We start from the raw sequence: 21,344 nt of genomic DNA, 5'->3' as shown, positions 1-21,344 counted from the left end.
AGGGTCCTTGGGTCACTCTTTACCTTTAATGAATGTCATATATATCTATACAACCTTAACCACACTGCTACAGGCTACAGGAAACCCCATTTAAAGAGCTTGCAGTAGGCCAACAAACAGCCAGCTGCATCATTTTTTTTATTTAACCAGGCAAGTCAGTTAAGAACAAATTCTTATTTATAATGACGGCCTACCCCGGCCAAAACCTAATCCGGACGACGCTGGGACAAATGTGCGCTGCCCTATGGGACTCCCAATCACAGCTGGTTGTGATACAGCCTGGAATCAAACCAGGGTCTGTAGCAACCCCCCTAACACTAAGATGGGGTGTCTTAGAACGCTGCACCACTTGGGAGCCCAGAGTTAATGAGTGTTTTGTTTTATGATGTGTTTTCACCCGGTGCCGTGGTTCATAAGCATTATTTATCGTAGTAATTTTCATTCGCCTGTGTAGAAATTCTCCTTCGCATCTGTGGGAAGAAAACGATGTCGATGGTTGTCCTGTCTATTAAGTCTATTTCTATGTTCCAATGCKGCTTTCAAGCGATATTTGGAACTAGGAAACTCGGAAATAGCTAACTGTTTGTAGTTATATACATGCGGCTTTCTACAAATCAGCAAGTCGGTCATTTCTGAGTTTCCTAGTTCCGAATAGTATATGAACACGACACAAGCTCTCCTCTCTCGTCACTGAATGGTGCTTAGTTGGGAATGAGGTCGCTGGCGGAGGGATAGTTTTATTCAGGACAGGACAGACATTTGTACAGAATTAGGCAGAGAGAGAGAGAGTAGTAGACCTGATGTGCGCTCAGTTCGCTGAACGTTTGCTACGTTGCTTAACGGTTTGAACTGAACGACACGTTTCCACAAAATGTTATTGTACGTTCTTGAACAGACTGAGGTACGTTTGCTCCGGTTCTGTGGGTGTGGCTTGAACCAATGAGTGACGTATTTGAAGGGCAGTGGGCAAGCTGACAGCGCCCCCCTTCCCGTTTTCAACTGGTCGTTCAGTACAGTACTGTTTCCGTTCAATTGAACGTTCCAGAACGTAAAAGCGTAGTTACTGAACGCAGCCCTGCAGACATTTGCTAGTGTTGTTGAGAGAAAGCGAAGAATGTTGAAATATTTCGTTCGATGGACAAACTGAAYAGGCAGAAGATATAGTTAGAATAGCTTGCCTCATCGAAGTAAAGTATCGAGCTAGCCAAGGAATAACGTTACAAAAATGTCTTCGCCAAGTCCAGGCAAGAGGCGAATGGATACCGACGTGGTGAAACTGTATCCTTTTCTGAGCAAAAACAACAGAGACAGGCAAAACAATCTTTGTCGTCTTTAGCTAATCATAAATTGTAGTGACAACTATCTACAACTATTGTAATTACATGTATTGGTTACTGATGACAACAAATAACTAGATAATACAGTATGTTGTGTAAGCGAACAGTAACGGCTGTTGTTGGGTTTTCTGACAACAAAAGTAGGAAACATTTAGTTTTGATCAGGCATCACACGATTCGTTTCAGTTAGCCATAGCTGGGTCAGATCTAGGCTAAATATTTCACCCTCAATAATATCTGCTATATAGTTGTTTGCTCAGATCAGAAAACTTCCCAAATGTCGTCCAATACCTGTAGTTATCATTTATCAAGCTAATTAGCTTGCTTAATGTTAGTGATGCTCTCATCAACCCTTGGTTGTTTTCCACAAACCCTGATTTATTTTATGCAACACATAGCTAGCTAGCTGTATCTCTTGAACGACGATGACTAGAAAAGCTAAACAATGACGATGGCCTTGTAGGCACCATTTTCTGCGTGCAATCGGTCGTCCGTCCTTTTACTGGCCTTTCTTTCCTATCTAAGCTATTTCGCTTGCTATTATATATCGACCTTGTGAAGTCATTCATGCTGACAGTCCTGCTGTTATAACGTTAGCTGCATGATTAACAATCAGTAATATTGCATCGCTCTCTTGTTTACAAATCGTTTACATGTCCCCTGCCTTGTCAAGTTTGCCAGTGTTTTTGTTTTTAACCCGCTTGATTTTCCACCCTTGAGTCATGTGGAAATGATGTGCTATAATAATGGTAAAATGTTTGTGTTAAATGTATTCCCATCCTAAAGTAGTAAATGTTGTAACTTAGTGGATAATGTTTTGCATTTCCCCAACGCTAACTATGATGCAAGTTGAATTCCGCATTTTATCAAAGTTCTCATTGATGCTAGTTCTTAACGTTTATTGTATTTTTTTATTTAACAAATTCTTATTTATAATGACGGCCTTGTTCCTGGGCAGAACGACAGATTTTTACCTTGTCAGCTCGGGGATTCGATCTAACAACCTTTCGGTTACTGGCTCAACGCTCTAACCACTAGGTTACCTGCCGCCCCAAATTTTTGCCCATTTTACCAAATTATCAGAAGGTAGATGGACATATTTTTTAAATCTAGCGCTTAGTTTTTGAAATTTGCCTGAAAGGTTAGGTTTAGACAGCGTGAGTTGAATTGTTTTGTTTTTGTGCTCCTGCAGCGACAGCTAGCGCCTTGATTGGTCAGCCTGTTACTATCCGGAAACTGGTATGGGGCGGGACTAGATAAACAGCTGCTCGAGTGACAACAAATGGGTGGTGCTATCGGGGCTCCTTGCCCCCCCCTTTTCCCATTGACGTTGACAATTAAAATGGTTCAAATAAAATTAGATTTGTCACGTACACGTTTTTAGCAGATACTTGTGCTTCTTGTTCAGACAGAGCAGCAATATCTAACAATTTCACAACAAATACCTAATACACACAAGTCTAAGTAAAGGAATGGAATTAAGAATAAATAAATATATGGATGAGCAATGTCATAGATTGAGATACAGTAGATAGTATAGAATACAYTATATACATCAAATGTATATGTCACATGTGCCGAATACAACAGGTGTAGACTTTACAGTGAAATGCTTACTTACAAGCCCTTAACCAACAATGCAGTTTTAAGAAAATACCTAAAAAAATATTTTAAAAAGTAAGAGATAAGAATAACAAATAATTAAAGAGCAGCAGTAAATAACAATAGCAGGGCTATATACATGGGGTACCGTGTGGTGAAGAAGTGGTGAGATGAGTAATGCAAGATTTGTAAACATTTTTAAAGTGACTAGTGTTCCATTTATTAAAGTGGCCAATGATTTCAAGTCTGTGTATGTAGGCTGCAGCCTCTCTGTGCTGGTAATGGCTATTTAACAGTCTGTTGGCCTTGAGATAGAAGCTGTTTTTCAGTCTCTCGGTCCCAGCTTTGATGCACCTGTACAGTCGTGGCCAAAAGTTTTGAGATGACACACATATTAATTTTCACAAAGTCTGCTGCCTCAGTTTGTATGATGGCAATTTGCATATACTCCAGAATATTATGAAGAGTGATCAGATGAATTGCAATTAATTGCAAAGTCCCTCTTTGCCATGCAAATGAACTGAATCCCCCAGAAAACATGTCCACTGCATTTCAGCCCTGCCACAAAAGGACCAGCTGACATCATGTCAGTGATTCTCTCGTTAACACAGGTGTGAGTGTTGACGAGGACAAGGCTCACTCTGTCGTGCTGATTGAGTTCGAATAACAGACTGGAAGCTTCAAAAGGAGGGTGGTGCTTGGAATCATTCTTCTTCCCCTGTCAACCATGGTTACCTGGAAGGAAACATTTGCCGTCATCATTGCTTTGCACAAAAAGGGCTTCACAGGCAAGGATATTGCTGCCAGTAAGATTGCACCTAAATCAACCATTTATCGTATCATCAAGAACTTCAAGGAGAGCGGTTCAATTGTTGTGAAGAAGGCTTCAGGGCGCCCAAGAAAGTCCAGCAAGCGCCAGGACCGTCTCTAAAAGTTGATTCAGCTGCAGAATCGGGGCACCACCAGTACAGAGCTTGCTCAGGAATGGCAGCAGGCAGGTGTGAGTGCATCTGCACGCACAGTGAGGCTTAGACTTTTGGAGGATGGCCTGGTGTCAAGAAGGGCAGCAAAGAAGCCACTTCTCTCCAGGAAAAACATCAGGGACAGACTGATATTTTGCAAAAGGTACAGGGATTGGACTGCTGAGGACTGGGGTAAAGTCATTTTCTCTGATGAATCCCCTTTCCGATTGTTTGGGGCATCTGGAAAAAAGCTTGTCCGGAGAAGACAAGGTGAGCGCTACTATCAGTCCTGTGTCATGCCAACAGTAAAGCATCCTGAGACCATTCATGTGTGGGGTTGCTTCTCAGCCAAGGGAGTGGGCTCCCTCACAATTTTGCCTAAGAACACAGCCATGAATAAAGAATGGTACCAACATATCCTCAGAGAGCAACTTCTCCCAACCATCCAGGAACATTTTGGTGACGAACAATGCCTTTTCCAGCATGATGGAGCACCTTGCCAATACAGGCAAAAGTGATAACTAAGTGGCTCGGGGAACAAAACATTTGATATTTTGGGTCCATGGCCAGGAAACTCCCCAAACCTGAATCCCATTGAGAACTTGTGGTCAATCCTCAAGAGGCGGGTGGACAAACAAAAACCCACAAACTCCAAGCATTGATTATGTAAGAATTGGTGCCATCAGTCAGGATGTGGCCCAGAAGTTAATTGACAGCATGCCAGGGCGGATTGCAGAGGTCATGTAATTGTCAATTAAAGCCTTTGGCACTTATGAAATGCTTGTAATATACTTCAGTATTCCATAGTAACATCTGACAAAAATGTCTAAAGACACTGAAGCAGCAAACTTTATGAAAATTTATATTTGTCATTCTCAAAACTTTTGCCCACGCCTGACCTCGCCTTCTGGATAATAGTGGGGTGAACAGGCAGTGGCTTGGGTGGTTGTTGTCCTTGATGATATTTTTGGCCTTCCTGTGACATCGGGTGCTGTAGGTGTCCTGGAGGGCAGAAAGTTTGTCCCCGGTGATGCGTTGTGCAGACCGCACTACCCTCTGGAGAGCCCTGCGGTTGTGGGCGGTGCAGTTTCCGTACCAGCGGTGATACAGCCCGACAGGATGTTTTCAAATGTGCATCTATAAAAGTTTGGGAGGGTTTCAGGTGAAGAAGGCTGTTGCGCCTTCTTCACCACACTGTGTGGGTGGAGCATTTCAGTTTGACTGTGACATGTATGCCGAGGAAATTTCCACCTTCTCCACTGGTGTCCCGTCGATGTGGATCTGGGGTTGCTCCCTTTGCTGTTTCTGAGTCCACGATCATCTCCTTTGTTTTGTTGACGTTGAGTGAGAGGTTATTTTCCTGACACCACACTCCCAGAGCCCTCACCTCCTCCCTGTAGGCTGTCTCATCGTTGTTGGTAATCAAGCCTACTATTGTTGTGTCGTCTGCAAACTTGATAATTTGGAGGTGTGCATGGCCAGGCGTGCATGACCACGCAGTCATGGGTGAACAGGGAGTACAGGAGGGGGCTGAGCACGCACCCTTGTGGGGCCCCAGTGTTGAGGATCAGCGGAGTGGAGGTGTTGATTCCTACCTTCACCAGCTGGGGGCGGCACGTCAGGAAGTCCAGGACCCAATTGCATAGGGCAAGGTTCAGACCCAGGGCCTCGAGCTTAATGATGAGCTTGGAGGGTACTATGGTGTTGAATGCTGAGCTATAGTCAATGAACAGCATTCTTACATAGGTATTCCTCTTGTCCAGATGGGATAGGGCAGTGTGCAGTGCGATTGCATCGTCTGTGGACATATTGGGGCGGTAAGCAAATTGGAGTGGGTCTAGGGTGACAGGTAAGGTGGAGGTGATATGATCCTTGACTAGTCTCTCAAAGCACTTCATGATGACAGAAGTGAGTGCTACGTGGCGATAGTCATTTAGTTCAGTTACCTTTCCATTCTTGGGAACAGGGACAATGGTTAAGGTATAGGTTTAGGGTATGGGCGTCCGAAGGACCTCGGATAGCACTGACCTACACTAAACCCTGCTTGCACAGGGAGCGGATGGGGGGCTGGGAATAGACAGGCCTAGCTACTGACTTGTTAGTACATTCTATCAGGCCATAAGCTGAGGCCCACCTGCCATTATGAAATCAATCCATTGGAGATGATTCAGTGTGCATGTCAAGTTTTTGGAGAAAACATTAGATTTTGTTGTTGCAAACGGTTGTTCTCTTTTGGATGATAGCACTGTAGGGTTTAAAAATATCTAGTAACGTAATCTCTCATGYCGGTGTGTGTGTTTTCTGATGTCTACTCACTCTATAGGTCAGGATTGACTACCTTCTAAATACACCTGGGAAAACATGCACAATGAGATTTCCCCTCTGGCCTTGAGGTCTTTAGTAAAGCTATTGCGTCCTCCTTCTCCCCTCCCCCTAACCACCTTCTGACTTTTTCAGGCTAGTTCTTCATGGCATATACATACTGTCTGGTTTGAAATCAATGCATGGATATCATGAGTAATTAGCTGCCTTCCTGGGCAGTTCTCTCAAGACATTAATATAAATGGCATAACATTCATCCACTGGATAAATAATGAACAGTACAGTAGGCTAAACATCAAATGAGCAGTGGCCTATTGCGTGTGCCAGAGGTCTGTCTGGGGGGGGGGGGGGGGGGGGGGGGGGGGGGGGGGGGTTGTCTGTAGATGCAGGAGACTGGCTGATCTAACGTGCAGCTGCCATCGCTGTGAGGAACATGAATGTGTTGGAGAGGGAGAAATACTCTCATGATTGTGTGTCATCTTGGGATGTTTGTTTTTTGCCTTAGCATGTTTGTGTGTGTGCGCGCATGCACGTATGTACTTGTGGGTTTATACACGTGTGGGTGTTCCTGAAGTTTAGGTGGGGGTTTGGTTATTGTGGTAAATCTTTCCTTTCTTTGTGCCTGCCAAATCAGCATAGTCTGTTGTCTCTGGCACTGGATCTTGTATGTTAGTATGTGAAGCKTCTGCTCTCTTATCTGAAAAGAGAACATTGTAAAGCCTGCTAGAAAAACCTGTACACTGTAAATCCAGTGTTTTTAGCCCAGCACCAGTGGAGAAATGTGGGATGTGCATGATACACTATATACACAAAAGTATGTGGACACCCCTTCAAATGACTGGATTTGGCTATTTCAGCCACACCTGTTGCTGACAAGTGTATCAAATTGAGCACACAGCCATGCAATCTCCATAGACAAGCATTGGCAGTAGAATGGCCTWACMGAAGAGCTCAGTGACTTTCAATGTGATACCGTCATAGGATGCCACCTTTCCAACAAGTCAYTTRGTCAAATGTCTGCCKTGCTYGAGCTMCCCRWGTCAACTGTAAGTGCTGTTATTGTGAAGTGGAAACATGTAGGAGCAACAACGGCTCAGTTGCTTAGTGCTCACAGAATGGGACCGCCGAGTGTTGTAACGCGTAGAAATGGACTGTCCTCGGTTGCAACACTCACTACCAAGTTCCAAACTGCCTCTGGAAGCAACGTCAGCACAATAATTGTTCGTCGGGAGCTTCATGAAATGTGTTTCCATGGTCGAGCAGCCGCACATAAGCTTACGGTCACTATGCACAGTACCAAGCGTTGGCTGGAGTGGTGTAAAGCTCACTGTCTTTGGACTCTGAAGCAGTGGAAACGCGTTCTCTGGAGTGATGAATCACGCTTCACCATCTGGCAGTCCGATGGACAAATCTGGGTTTGGCGGATGCCAGAAGAATGCTACCTGCTCGAATTCATAGTGCCAACTGTAAAGTTTGGTGGAGGAGGAATAATAGTCTGGGGATGTTTTTCATCGTTCTGGCTAGGCCCCTTCGTTCCAGTGAAGGCAAATCTTAACACTACAGCATACAACGACATTCTAGACGATTCTGTGCTTCCAACTTTGTGGCAACAGTTTGGGGAAGGCCTTTTCCTGTTTCAGCATAACAATGCCCTGTGCACAAAGCAAGGTCCATACAGAAATGTTTTGTTGAGATCGGTGTGGAAGAACTTGACTGGCCTCCACAGAACCCCATCAAACACCTTTGGGATGAATTGGAACGCCGACTGCGAGCCAGGCCTAATCTCCCGACATCAGTGCCTGACCTCACTAATGCTTTTGTGGCTGAATGGAAGCAAGTTCCCGCAGCAATGTTCCAACATCTAGTGGAAAGCATTCCCAGAAGAGTGGAGGCTGTTATAGCAGCAAAAGTGGGACCAACTCCACATTAATGCCCATGAATATGTAATGAGATGTTCGACGAGCAAGTGTCCACATACTTTTGGTCATGTAGTGTATATCAGCCACTCAGTGTGAGGGCATGTCTGGTGTTTACTCCAGGCAGCAGAGGAACAGGTGAATGTAGAGCATGCTCAATGTAGAACGCTGACTGTTTGTCATGTTGACCTCTGGAACACTGGGGCCTGGTTCCATTTCAGGCCCTAGTCCCTTCCCTTTGTACCTACTGACTCTTTCAGTGTTTGGTATTGTCTGTGTGTGTGCACGCAACAGGCCTGGGGCCTAGATCTCTCAAGGCAACCCCCTGGGGAAAGACAAGACAGAGATGCACCATTCCACAATGCATTGTAGCCAGCTTATTTATAGGTCCTGTCTGTTGTAGGTCACAGTCACTGCTGCCTGCCCTGCTCCCATCCTTTAGTCTAGGCCAGTGTTCTTCAATCCTGCTCCTGTTCAGTTGTTCCTAAACCCAATAAAAAACACATTCTCTTGATGTTGGGACTTAAGCCTAGCTGGAAACCAAGACAGACTGAAGATAATAGATAGATAAACCAATAAATACATGGCTGACAGCTGCATAGGAGCGACTCTGACATTGGGGGGGACAGTTTTTGCTACCGGGGTCCGGGAACATGCCCCCAGATTTGTTGTTGTTGAAAAACWGGTTTTAAATGCTAATTTCTAGTGACTTGAGTAAAGGATATTGACAAATCCGGAATTAGCCTTGTAAAGTTGCCCATTTGTAAGGGGGGCCTTGCAGAGGGGTACTTACTCTGGTACAGTCCAATCAGTCTTAGGGCCATGTCCATTCATACTGTACTGAATACCAGTGTGACTGTTAATGTGGATATATTTAATTAAACAATCTGTCACGTTCCTGACCTTATTTTTCCTTATTTTGTATGTATTTAGTATGGTCAGGGCGTGAGTTGGGGTGGGTTGTCTGTGTGTTTTCTATGTTGGGTTTTTTGTGTTCGGCCTGGTATGATTCTCAATCAGAGGCAGCTGTCAATCGTTGTCCCTGATTGAGAATCATCAGGGTTAGGGTTAGGGTTAGGGTTAGGGTTAGGGTTAGCCGGGGTTTCACGTGTGGTTTGTGGGTGTTTGTTCCTTGTTAGTGTTTCGCCACACGGGACTGTCACGGTAGTTTCATTTGTTATTTTGTATTCGCATATCGTTTTCGTGTCTATTAAATTACCATGGAAACTAACCACTCTGCATATTGGTCCGATCCTTCTCGCCTCTCCTCGTCCAATGAGGAGGACGACATAGACTATCGTTACACAATCTCCAAGATGTTTTGAGTGGACAGGTAGTCGTTGATGCAAAAAGAGAAGAATAAGATCAGGGTTGAGGGACATCAGGGATAGAAAACCTACAAGGGGTGGCCAAAAATGCAAAAAATAATGGAAAAGAAGATGACAATTGGGTGACTAATCATGCACTTTCAGGTGAGGGCATTGTTGTCTTTCATTCATCCAGGTTCAGCCATTGTTTAGGTCCACCACCTGTACCTTTTTAACACACAGTAGAGGGGGAGATTTGAAGCGGTCTTCAGATAGGCTTTAGGAAGACAAGTTGGACTAAATAACAAGAATAGCAGAACAGCAAATGCAAATCAGCTTTCAGAGAATTTATTGAAAGTTGTTTGCGTTAGGGCATGGCTGTGTATGCTTCTTATCCACAGAGGGCCAGTGTGGGTGCAGGGTTGTGTTCTAACCAAGCATTAACACCTGATTCAACTAATCATTTCTTGATTGAAGTCGATGATTAGTTGATTTAGTAGAGTCAGGTGGAAGAAAAAAAAAGATTCATATAATGCTAAATTCACAATCGACAAGAATATAAAATGTATAAATACATATCAAGTTTCATCAGTCGGCAAGTTGGCAAGAACAATAGCCAAAGTCCACATTTCTCTGGATATGATTAGACACCCCGCTGTTATGAGTGCTACATCTGTGATGAATAGCAATGATCAGTTTATTTTAACTTTTGGGGAGATAATATGATCAAATATTACATAAGAAATGTCAGTTTAGAAGTTTGGAAATGAATTAAAATGTATTATTTAAGAGGTGGACTTATTTGGAACACCCAGGGGCCTTTAAAGGGTACACTTGGTACCCATTAAGCCCACTCCAGACTTTTCACACATTTTATCAAATATTTGTATGTCTTTTTAAACAAAATTTGCTCTCCACTTTCCTTACAAACATTAGGGCAGTATATGTTAGAAATGTCTAAACCTATATTTAGTTGGGTTTACCCTACTGGTGCTCTACATACTGTATGGTTTAATGTCTAAACCTATATTTAGTTGGGTTTGCCCTACTGGTGCTCTACATACTGTATGGTTTGAAACTTAATGTAATATTTCCAACTTATAATAGTTGTCATACTGTAATAATAACCAGCAACAAACTGTTTTAATTTGAAAGAAGTTAGGCATGAAACAGAAATTATTCAGTCTCTACTCAACACAAAATAAAATAATGGCTGCCACTCTCCTGCATGAAGCTAACACATGCAATACACCCTCTAGACTTAAGATGCTAGAGCATGCTGATGAAATGAATCATCAGAGATCAGATTGATTGACACTATGACTAATCATCCGTCTCTGAACTCTATGAGCTTGAAGAGGTACTTCTCACTATCTGCCTGTCTGTCGGTTCATGGCTGTCACTATCCTGCCATGACCCTATGATGGAGACTAAGATAGTAATTGCATAAGTAATTATGTAGCTAGCAAGTATTCTTGGCTTCAAAACCTTCACTATCAGTTTATCACACAGCCAGAACTATCCAAACCAAATAGTATTTGTCACATGCTTCGTAAACAACAGGAGTTGACTAACAGTGAAATGCTTAATTTCGAGCCCTTCCCAACAATGCACAGAGAAAAATATTTTTTTATTGCTCAATCTAATTCATGCTGATACATTTTTTTATAATCTATAGGCCTAATGGACACATGCTCAAACTTGCACACTTTTGATAGACTTAAAGACTACTGTATTTTAGTCTATGGTACTCTGACATTTCTCATCCTAATATTTATATATTACATAATTCCATTCTTTTACTTTTAGGTTTGTGTGTATTGTTGTGAATTGTTAGATATTTCTGCACTGCTGGAGCTAGAAACACAAGCAATTCGCTACACCCGCAATAACATCTGCTAAACATGTGTATGTGACCAATAAAATTTGATTTGATTTGAAGGGGAAAGCTGTAGTTGTACCTTTATTAATGTAAAGATATAATCGTATTATTGTATGTAGTAGAAAGCGGTGGGTTAGAAGAAGCCTACATAACCAACCCATAAAGTGACGTTTTACATTCATATATGGCCAGCTATGTAAACTGTAACATCGATTTATCCTGCAATAGATGTCGTTAAATTGGTAACATACATTTTGTTCTTCTAACCGAATGTAATGAGATTACGTTAATGAGTTTGGGTAATCCAAAAGTTGCATTACTGATTACAATTTTGGACAGGTAACTAGTAACTTTAACGGATAACATTTAGAAAGTAACCTACCCAACCCTGGTGATGAGTCAAAAGAGTTAATGCAAAAGGTGGTTGATGCTGATAGTCCGGGTAGCTATTTGGTTAAATATTTAGCAGTCTTATGGCTTGGGGGTAGAAGCTGTTCAGGGTCCTGTTGGTTCCAGACTTTGGTACCGCTTACTGTGTGGTAGCAGAGAGAACCGTCTATGACTTGGGTGGCTGGAGTCTTTAAAATGTTTTTATGGCCTTCCTCTGACACAGCCTGCTATAGAGGTCCTGGATGGCATGGAGCTCGGCCTGACGCATTGCCATACCAAGTGGTGAAGCTTCCTGCCATCCAGGACCTCTATACCAGACGGTGTCAGAGAAAGGCCCTAAAAATTGTCTTGCTGACATGGAAGGAAAGGTTTTTGTCCTGGCACCACACTGCCAGGTCACTGACCTCCTCCCTATGTCTCATCTTCATTGGTGATCAGGCCTATCACTGTTGTGTCATCAGAAAACTTAATGATCGTGTTGGAGTTGTGTGCGGCCACGGAGTTGTGGGTGAACAGGAAGTACAGGGGACTAAGCATGCACTCCTGATTGCCCCCCGTGTCATTTAGACAGGTTACCTTGGCGTTCTTGGGCTCATGGACTATGGTGGTCTGCTTGAAACATGTTACAGACTGGGTCAGGGCAAATGTTAGTGAAGACACTTGCCAGCTGGTCAGCGCTTGCTCTGAGTACCTGTCCTGGTAATGCCCCGCTGCCTTGTGAAAGTTAACCTGTTTAATGGTCTTAGTCGCATCGACTACGTCTGGAAAAGTTGGTGCGCTCATGCACGGATCAGTGTTGCTTGCATTCTATGCTCGCTTCGATGCATTTAGCTCATCTGGTAGGCTTGCGTCACTGGGCAGCTTGCGGCTGGGTTTCCCTTTTGTAATCCGTGAGAGTTTGCAAACCCTGCCACATCTGACAAGTGTCAGACGGGGTTCGCACAAGGTGCTTAAAGTACTTGAATTTGGCACTCTAAAATTAAAGTACTGGTATACCTTGAAAATCAGACATTTTCTCAAGTTGGTACAATAAAAATACTTGAATTAAAATGAGAGGAGAACAGATAATGATCAAATATGTTTATGAAAACGTATTGGTCTTGCAAATTTAATTTCTATGCAGACAACAGAGTTTTATTTCCTTACGTGTTTCGCACTGTGGTTTCCAGGCAAGCTCGCTTATTCCACCCACACTGCCACTCAGCCAGGCAGGTATAGAACTGACTGATTAGGTGCTGCCAAACGTCACATCAATAGCTAAAATGTAGATTCAATCCTGCCTTTTGTACATATTTAATTAAAAATATATATTTTACTTCAGTTCATGAAACATGATTGCGTTCTATATTTTTGTTCAGTATAGTTTACCCACCTTTTACCACTACATCACTGGACCCAACCAACCCACACCGTGTAAGGTGCAGAAAATGCATCAGACTTTGGCATTGCGAGCATGGGGGAATCGGCCCTGAAGAGCCACATGAAAGGGGAAAGACACAGCGCTGCATCCTGCGCTGGCGGCAGTTCTACATTGTGACTTTTTTCTCTGCATTGTGACTTTTTTTTTTTGCCAATCGCCTCAAGGAGCGCAAACGATATTCCGCTTTATCAAGCAGCAGCCATGCTCCTGCTGTTCTGGTGACCGTTCACATGCTGTTTTCCTCACACAGCCCACCTGCCCTTCTCCCTTAAGCTGCCAGTCGGAAGCAAGACACTTTTTTTGTAGCTATTAAATAGTAGATGCCAGATTTTAGCCCATCCCAGCCTTGTGCAGGTCTACAATTTTATCCCTGATGTCCTTARACAGCTCTCTGGTCTTGGCCATTGTGGAGAGGTTGGAGTCTGTTTGATTGAGTGTGTGGACAGGTGTCTTTTATACAGGTAACGAGTTCAAACAGGTGCAGTTAATACAGGTAATGAGTGGAGAACAGGAGGGTTAAAGAGAAACTAAGAGGTCTGTGAGAGCCGATTCTTACTGGTTGGTAGGAATACTTATGTCATGCAATAAAATGCAAATTAATTACTTAAAAATCATACAATGTGATTTTCTGGATTTTTGTTTTAGATTCCGTCTCTCACAGTTGAAGTGTACCCATGATAGAAATTACAGACCTCTACATGCTTTGTAAGTAGGAAAACCTGCAAAATCGGCAGTGTATCAAATACTTGTTCTCCCCACTGTATATAGCATTCTGTTGGTGGCAAGAATTTTATGTAATAATTTAAATTGAAAAACTCTGAGTCAAGTGTAGTTTTTTTGTACCAGTTCATAAACCATGTGCCATGGAATTGGTACATCGAAAATCTCCTCCCATTTATTTTGCAACCCGGTCCTTGAAAGCAGCAGCTTTAGCCTTTATCGCAGTGTGGATTTTGCCTGTAATCCATGGCTTCTGGTTGGGATAATTAAGTARGGTCACTGTGGGGACGTRGTCGATGCAATTATTAATGAAGCAGGTGACTGATGTGGTAAACTCCTCAATGTAATAGGATGAATCCCGGAACATATTCTAATCTGTGCGAAACAACAGTCCCGTACCTTAGCATCCGCATCGGACCACTTCCATATTAAACGTGCCACTGGTACTTCCTTTTGGAGTTTTTGCTTGTATGCAGGAATCGGGAGGATATAGTAATGGTCAGATTAGTTATGGTCAGGGAGGCCAAGGGAGAGCCTTGTATGAGTTTGTGTGTGGAGTTAAAGTGATCAAGAGGTTTGTCCCCTCTAGTTGCACAGGTGACATGCTGGTAAAACGGATTTCAGTTTCCCTGCATTAAAATCACCGGCCACAGGAAACTGCATGTGGATTTTGTGGTTTGCATGTGGTCCTATACAGCTTGTTGAGTGGTGGTAAATAGACCGCTACGAAAAATATAGATGAAAGACTTTCTTGGTAGATAGTATGGTCTGCAGCTTATCATGAGGTATTCTTACTCAGGTGAGCAAAAACTTGAGAATTCCTTGACATTAGAGATTGCGCCCCAGCTGTTGTTAATAAAGAGACACACTCCTCCCCCCTTCACCTTACCCGACCTAAAACTAATGTTATGCAAGGTTGATGTCAATTTTCCGTGGGTAGGTAGCTAGCAATTTAGCCCTATTGACATACTATGGACTTACCCATTCACTAAACCTTCCAGTTAGGACAATGGCAATAGAGATGAAACAAAATATACACAAAGCAAATATTTTACTTCATAACTATCAGCTAGCTATGTGAATCGTAATAATCTGTCTAATCAGATAGTTTAACAGGTAAAAATTACCTAAGACTAATGTTATGCATGTGTCGTGTCTTTGGCATCATTAAAACTGAATACTTATTTATCAAATAATTCTCTGTAATTAATATTACGCGATTAAACTGATTAATCATGTAACTGTAATTAACTAGGAAGTTGGGGCACCAAGGAAAATATTCAGATTACAAAGTTATTATTTTCCTAATATAACTTTCAGATATTTTAATATCTGATCAATTAGTCTTCGAATTAATGAATTATTATTTACCTCACGTTAGTCTCATTCCAAGCGTCGTAAATTGTTGGTTATTTGCACGAACCCAGTCTTCACTATGAGTCATCCATACATCAATTGTCTTAAATCATTTATTTACTAACTAAGTAATTCATAGAAATGCATAAACAAACAGTAGATAGTTACAAGAAAATGATYACGGAGTTTCCCTAGTGGGATAAACCGGTATCGCGGCTTGGTGGACAAAAAGGGAAGTGGGGGTCAACTGAGATGAGACACTACAAAGTTGATAATTAGAACAATTGAAATACTAATCCTTTGCACATGAACGCTCACTCATTCGGGAATAATTGCAATCAAATATATATATTTACGCTCAGTGTGTCGTCGGGATCTCTGTTGAAAAGTTTGTTTTTGTTGGAGAGTTTGTCCGCCCTCTCTCTCTCTCTCTCTCTCTCTGAACTATCCATTCTAACCACGACAGAGTGACATTCATGTTGTTATAGAATTTATGTTTCGGCGGTTGTCGGTCTTCGCGTTCAATGATACCGAATTCCTAGCTGCAGACTAGTAATTAATATAAAAGACTTGTTCTTATTCTGTCGGTATCGATAGTCTAAGAGTTGAACCACGTGGTATGGTTAAAAGTTTCAGCCATCTAATCAAACCTTAGGTTTATGGTCTCTACTCAAACCTTGGCCCTCTCGTGGTAAGCTGGTCTGCAACCTTTAGCCATCTCGTAATTGAGGTAAGCTCGGTCTTCTCTCAAACCTTGGCCCTCTCGTTATCGAGGTAAGCTGGTCTGGTGATAGAAAACCCGGGTGGGGATTTTATTCGGAAGAGCAAAAAAGGCGCCATGTCCAGGCTGTGCCCCTGGGGTTTGGAGTGTGACTGTTTGAGGTTGTGGACAGGTGTCTTTTATACTGATAACAAGTTCAAACAGGTGCCATTAATACAGGTAACGAGTGGAGGACAGAGGAGCCTCTTAAAGAAGAAGTTACAGGTCTGTGAGAGACAGAAATCTTGCTGACTAAATACTTTTTTGCCCCACTGTAAAACCTTTTATTTTTTTACAGCTGATTTATTACTATGTCATTCGCTACAACTAGGGTGGGAGTTGGTTAGGTTAGCCTGCTACCCCATCAGGAAAAATTGGGCCCCAGGAAAACAATTCAAACACTCCAGGACCTGTGGTGCCACATCTGAAATCACCAAACAATGTTATAAAACATATCCTGTTTTACATGTTTTTGGTGGTGGGGATGGGCTTCCATAGTTTTACATGTTTTTGGTGGTGGGGATGGGCTTCCATAGTTTTACATGTTTTTTGGGGTGGTGGGATGGGCTTCCATAAGTTTTACATGTTTTTGGTGGTGGGGATGGCTTCCATAGTTTTTACATGTTTTTGTGTGGGAGATGGGCTTCCATAGTTTTACATGTTTTTTGGTGGTGGGGATGGGCTTCATAGTTTACATGTTTTTGGTGGTGGGGATGGGCTTCCATAGTTTTACATGTTTTTGGTTGGTGGGGATGGGCTTCCATAGTTTTACATGTTTTTGGTGGTGGGGTGGGCTTCCATAGTTTTACATGTTTTTGGTGGTGGGGATGGGCTTCCATAGTTTTACATGTTTTTGGTGGTGGGGATGGGCTTCCATAGTTTTACATGTTTTTGGTGTGGGGATGGGCTTCCATAGTTTTTACATGTTTTTGGTGGTGGGATGGCTTCCATAGTTTTACATGTTTTGGTGGTGGATGGGCTTCATAGTTTACATGTTTTGGTGTGGGGATGGCTTCCATAGTTTTACATGTTTTTGGGTGGGGATGGGCTTCCATAGTTTTACATGTTTTTGTGTGGGGATGGGCTTCCATAGTTTTACATGTTTTTTGGTGGTGGGATGGGTCTTCATAGTTTTACATGTTTTGGTGGTGGGGATGGGCTTCCATAGTTTTACATGTTTTTGGTGGTGGGATGGGCTTCCATAGTTTACATGTTTTTGTGGTGGGGATGGGCTTCCATAGTTTTACATGTTTTTGGTGGTGGGATGGGCTCATAGTTTTACATGTTTTTGTGGTGGGGATGGGCTTCCATAGTTTTACATGGCTCAGTGCATCTGGCAGCTACTGCGACAATTTTCAGAATGTAACTGTGTGTGAGAACTTCATGTTGTTAGACCCACTGACCCAGGTGGAAACGAAACAGACTACTAGAAGCCATAGTAGTTTCTCATCTCTGTGACAACCCTAAACCACACAGCATGACACACTGTTGTTGCTCGGGATCAGAGAACACAGAGATTGACTACTATCAACCCAGGAGCTGTCTGTCACTAAACAAACTCCCACCTATCAACCCAGGAGCTGTCTGTCACTAAACAAACTCCCACTGTTGTCCACCAGACAACAGTTAGCCCTCCTCCTCTCCGTTTTAGGAAAGTGTTTCATTCTCTAAGCATCCTTTTGTACCTTGTGGCATGATCCAGAAGTTAAGTTGTGTAGTGATTTGTTGAGCTTATTTGCTGTAGAAATATAGAAAAGACACCTCATGTGTGATGGATGGGTTTCTATCTAGATGTCAGCGGTGTCCAGTCATTAACACTGAGGGCCACTGCATCTGGCAGCTACTGCGACAATTTCAGAATGTAACACGCTGTTGCTGCAATTTCAGGTAAAAACTCAATAAAACAAGTCTCAAATATTAGGAAAATGTCTACATTTCAGCTCTGCTATTACTATTTATACTACAGGAGTCTTTGCTCAATGAGACAATTGTGTTTGCCCTGATTCAAGGGGGGAAACTGTCAGGTGAATGTTGTGTGCTGCCCCCGGAAGTAGGGGTTGAGAAGTAGCAAGTAAGCAAGTTTACATTTGAGTAATAAATGTAGCCGTCTGTATTTTTACGAAACGTTTAGTAAGTTTGAAGAGTCTCAGTCTCTTTATTTTCTTCTCCCATTCTTTTCCCTCCCTCAGCCTCATCTCTTTCACCCAGGTGAACTTGAACACTGGCCAACTGAACTGTCTCAATTCATTGGTCAAAACAATACATGGCACAGGTGTCAGAATGTGGAAGGTGTTTCCATCCATAGACCCTGGTGACTGATGCCCAGCATGTAGCTCCACAGTGGGGGTCCTCATCAGGCCAGAGCATCGTCTCCCAGAGGCCTAGACTAGTTGATGGGACACTGGTGCTTCCCTATTGTTTCGGTTCCTATTCTCCCAAGAAGAGAAGCTGATACCCGCAGTTGGTTAGTTCTGGGTAGAGCCTGAGGGTGTTGGTTCGTTCTGGTTATTGTGTGAAGTTAGGCTATTTCTGGTTATAATATGACATTGTTTGTTGTAAGAGAGTGAGGTAAAGTATTAGTTATTTGTGTGGTTAGTTTTGCTTAGGGTAAGTGTTTTGTGTGTAACCTGAGCTGTGTGTGTTGGCTGAGTCTGATCACTACATTATTGATCAGACACCACGGCTGGCGTTATCGATCCTATGTTTGACCTTAGCCCAGAGTATTTCTCTCTCTCACACACACACTGGTTCTACTGACCTCAGACTAGGTCTGAGTCCCAAATGGCACTCTATTTATTGCACTACTTTTGATCAGTACCGTTTGGAACGGAGCCCAGTTCACCCAACTAGTTGGATTCTGATTGTGGCTCATTTTAATTGGCTTGTTTACTTTCATTTAAAATGTGTGTTGTTTGTACTGTAGCCTTCTCGTTAGTCACGTTCAGTCGTGTCTTTTCCTTAACAAGTGCTCAGCATCGAGAGCAAGCATGAGGTAACCATCCTCAGCGGACTCAATGAGTTTGTGGTCAAGTTCTACGGCCCACAAGGAAGTAAGTGTTTTCATAAACAGCCTAATGACTTCCGCTGGCTTCTCACTGGGCTCATTGTGTCTATGCAAAGATCTGTATGGTAGGCTATATGGAGGCAATCTTCCTCCTGTTTGTGTTTGTGTTTCTAATCAAATGTTGTTGTGTTTCAGCACCGTATGAAGGAGGTGTATGGAAGGTGCGAGTAGACCTACCAGACAAATACCCCTTCAAGTCTCCATCTATAGGTACAGTATCAAAATGCATCTGTCACAACAATCTCTATGTAATAGAAACGAATAACATAACTGGTTAAAGCATTGTGGAAATTACAATAACACAGGTTTTCTATGAAAACTAACTTTATTGTTCTCCTCACAGGATTCATTAATAAAATCTTTCATCCCAACATTGATGAAGCGTAAGTTCATTTTGATGATATCGTTTTAGTAGTTTGCAACTAATGTACGGTATGTTGACGTATAGGCCTGGACAATCTTATCAGTTATACATCATGTTTGTTATATCACAAAATGCTGCTCACAATTCTGTTTATTTTCTGCTCTCTCATCTCCCCTCTCCTTCAGGTCAGGGACGGTGTGTCTAGATGTCATCAACCAGACGTGGACAGCCCTGTATGGTGAGTAACAGCTCAGAATTTATTTCAAAATGGACACAATGGACATGCTACCACTTTAGTTTGGAAATGTTTGAAACTCACTGAATGGTTTGTTCCATGACATGGGTACATACTGTACCCTTTCTCTATGATCATGTCTGGGCTGGTCGCTGCTGGGAGCAGCTGTGAGGAGCTGACATAAGAGCGACCGAATAGGAAAACAGGTCTACAATGTCTCAACTTAAGTAGCTCTCAACTTAGTGTTTATAAGGCTTTTATATGGCTCGCCTTGTGAATAGCTGAGCATGATTGCCATACAGAAGTTCCTATCATTGAAAACTGACCTAGCAATTTAACCGTACAAGGAATTTACCTTGTTACTGTGATTTGTACTCTTGTTTCAACGATTAGGAACACTGTGTCAGTGGGACATACCAGACGTGGCATTATAATATGTATTTTTTGGCAGGGTCGATCGGTTTTAACATGACTGAAACAGATCACCCGTTCTGGTTTGAGTTGTTGGCCCATTCACTGCTTGTAGCAGATAGGCTGTTGTATTGATGGTGAGCGCTGAACAGAGACTTAGTAGTCATTTGTCATGACAGGACTGGATATGAAATGCAAAACTGTGAAGCCAACTAACCTCCAAATGAAATACTTGTGATGTGGCGTTTTTTTTGCAGTCCAACTTGTACGGTTCTACTAATTGTGCAATTAGTACAGCTCATTGAGTGTTTGCCTTGAGTCAAAGGTTGCACATTAGCACCTCTTTAACCCCCATAATGTAAAACACTGGTCCTCCCTCCTCCCCTTGCAGACCTGACCAACATCTTTGAGTCATTCCTGCCCCAGCTGTTAGCCTACCCCAACCCCATCGACCCTCTCAACGGAGACGCTGCCGCCATGTACCTGCACCGGCCAGAGGACTACAAACACAAGATCAAAGGTGAGGCACACACATATACATACTGTATATACATACACACACACACATGATCGACTGTCTGACTCTTTTCCTTCTCTCTGTTCCAGAGTATCTCCAAAAGTATGCGACAGAGGAGGCTCTAAAGGAGCAGGAGGAGGGAGGTGACTCCTCATCTGAGAGTTCCATGTCTGACTTCTCTGAGGATGAGGCTCAGGACATGGAGTTGTAGTGAAGGGCTGGCAACCGCCCTCCCCTCACCCACACGGACTATCATTTCCTAAAGAGCAGAAGCAAACTATTATATTCATATTTAAACAAGGCAATTGTTTTATTACTAAACAAACAATGATTTTTATGGATTATATGTATGAGAAGTGGCGGTGTGAAATGTCAGTCTCCCCCTCGTCTAGGTATTCTTTATTACTTACTCATAGCCCTCTACCAACACCACCACACCCACATTATTACCCCCTCCTACCCAGAAAGGAGTGCAGCATTCCCAGGATCCTAGATGCCCTCCTGCGGTCTGGGTGATATTCTGATTAACCTTTGACCCAACCATGATGGAACCGACGATGGGGCGAGAGCAGAGCATCATGGGAAGACGAGACTGTCAGACTTTCGTTGTCATGACGGAGACAGGGATGGAATGTTTACTCAGTACCCCCCCTCCCCACCACAGTTTATATTTTTAATTCTCAGAATTGTTCTGTATTTGGTGAGTGAAACACTGTTTCAACAGTTACAGCTTTTTTTCCCCTCCCCATGCTCTACCAGAAGCTCTCTGTCTCTAGTGC

The 21,344-nt window shown here is 42.8% G+C and overlaps 1 protein-coding gene across 1 annotated transcript; it reads left to right on the top strand.

The window, feature by feature from the left end:
- The first annotated feature begins 1,038 nt into the window (after positions 1 to 1,038).
- LOC112069642 (ubiquitin-conjugating enzyme E2 H) lies at positions 1,039 to 21,217 on the top strand. Its single transcript, XM_024136991.2, has 7 exons — positions 1,039 to 1,278; positions 18,948 to 19,024; positions 19,174 to 19,248; positions 19,382 to 19,421; positions 19,588 to 19,640; positions 20,440 to 20,568; positions 20,655 to 21,217. Exons 1-7 carry the CDS (start codon positions 1,226 to 1,228, stop codon positions 20,774 to 20,776), a joined length of 549 nt encoding a protein of 182 aa, XP_023992759.1. The 5' UTR covers positions 1,039 to 1,225; the 3' UTR covers positions 20,777 to 21,217.
- Positions 21,218 to 21,344: the final 127 nt, after the last annotated feature.

The sequence above is a fragment of the Salvelinus sp. IW2-2015 genome, unplaced genomic scaffold (assembly GCF_002910315.2).
Source record: "Salvelinus sp. IW2-2015 unplaced genomic scaffold, ASM291031v2 Un_scaffold1068, whole genome shotgun sequence".
Lineage (NCBI taxonomy): Eukaryota > Metazoa > Chordata > Actinopteri > Salmoniformes > Salmonidae > Salvelinus > Salvelinus sp. IW2-2015.
Note: the sequence above shows the minus strand (reverse complement) of the source record. Positions and strands in the feature narration are given on the sequence as shown.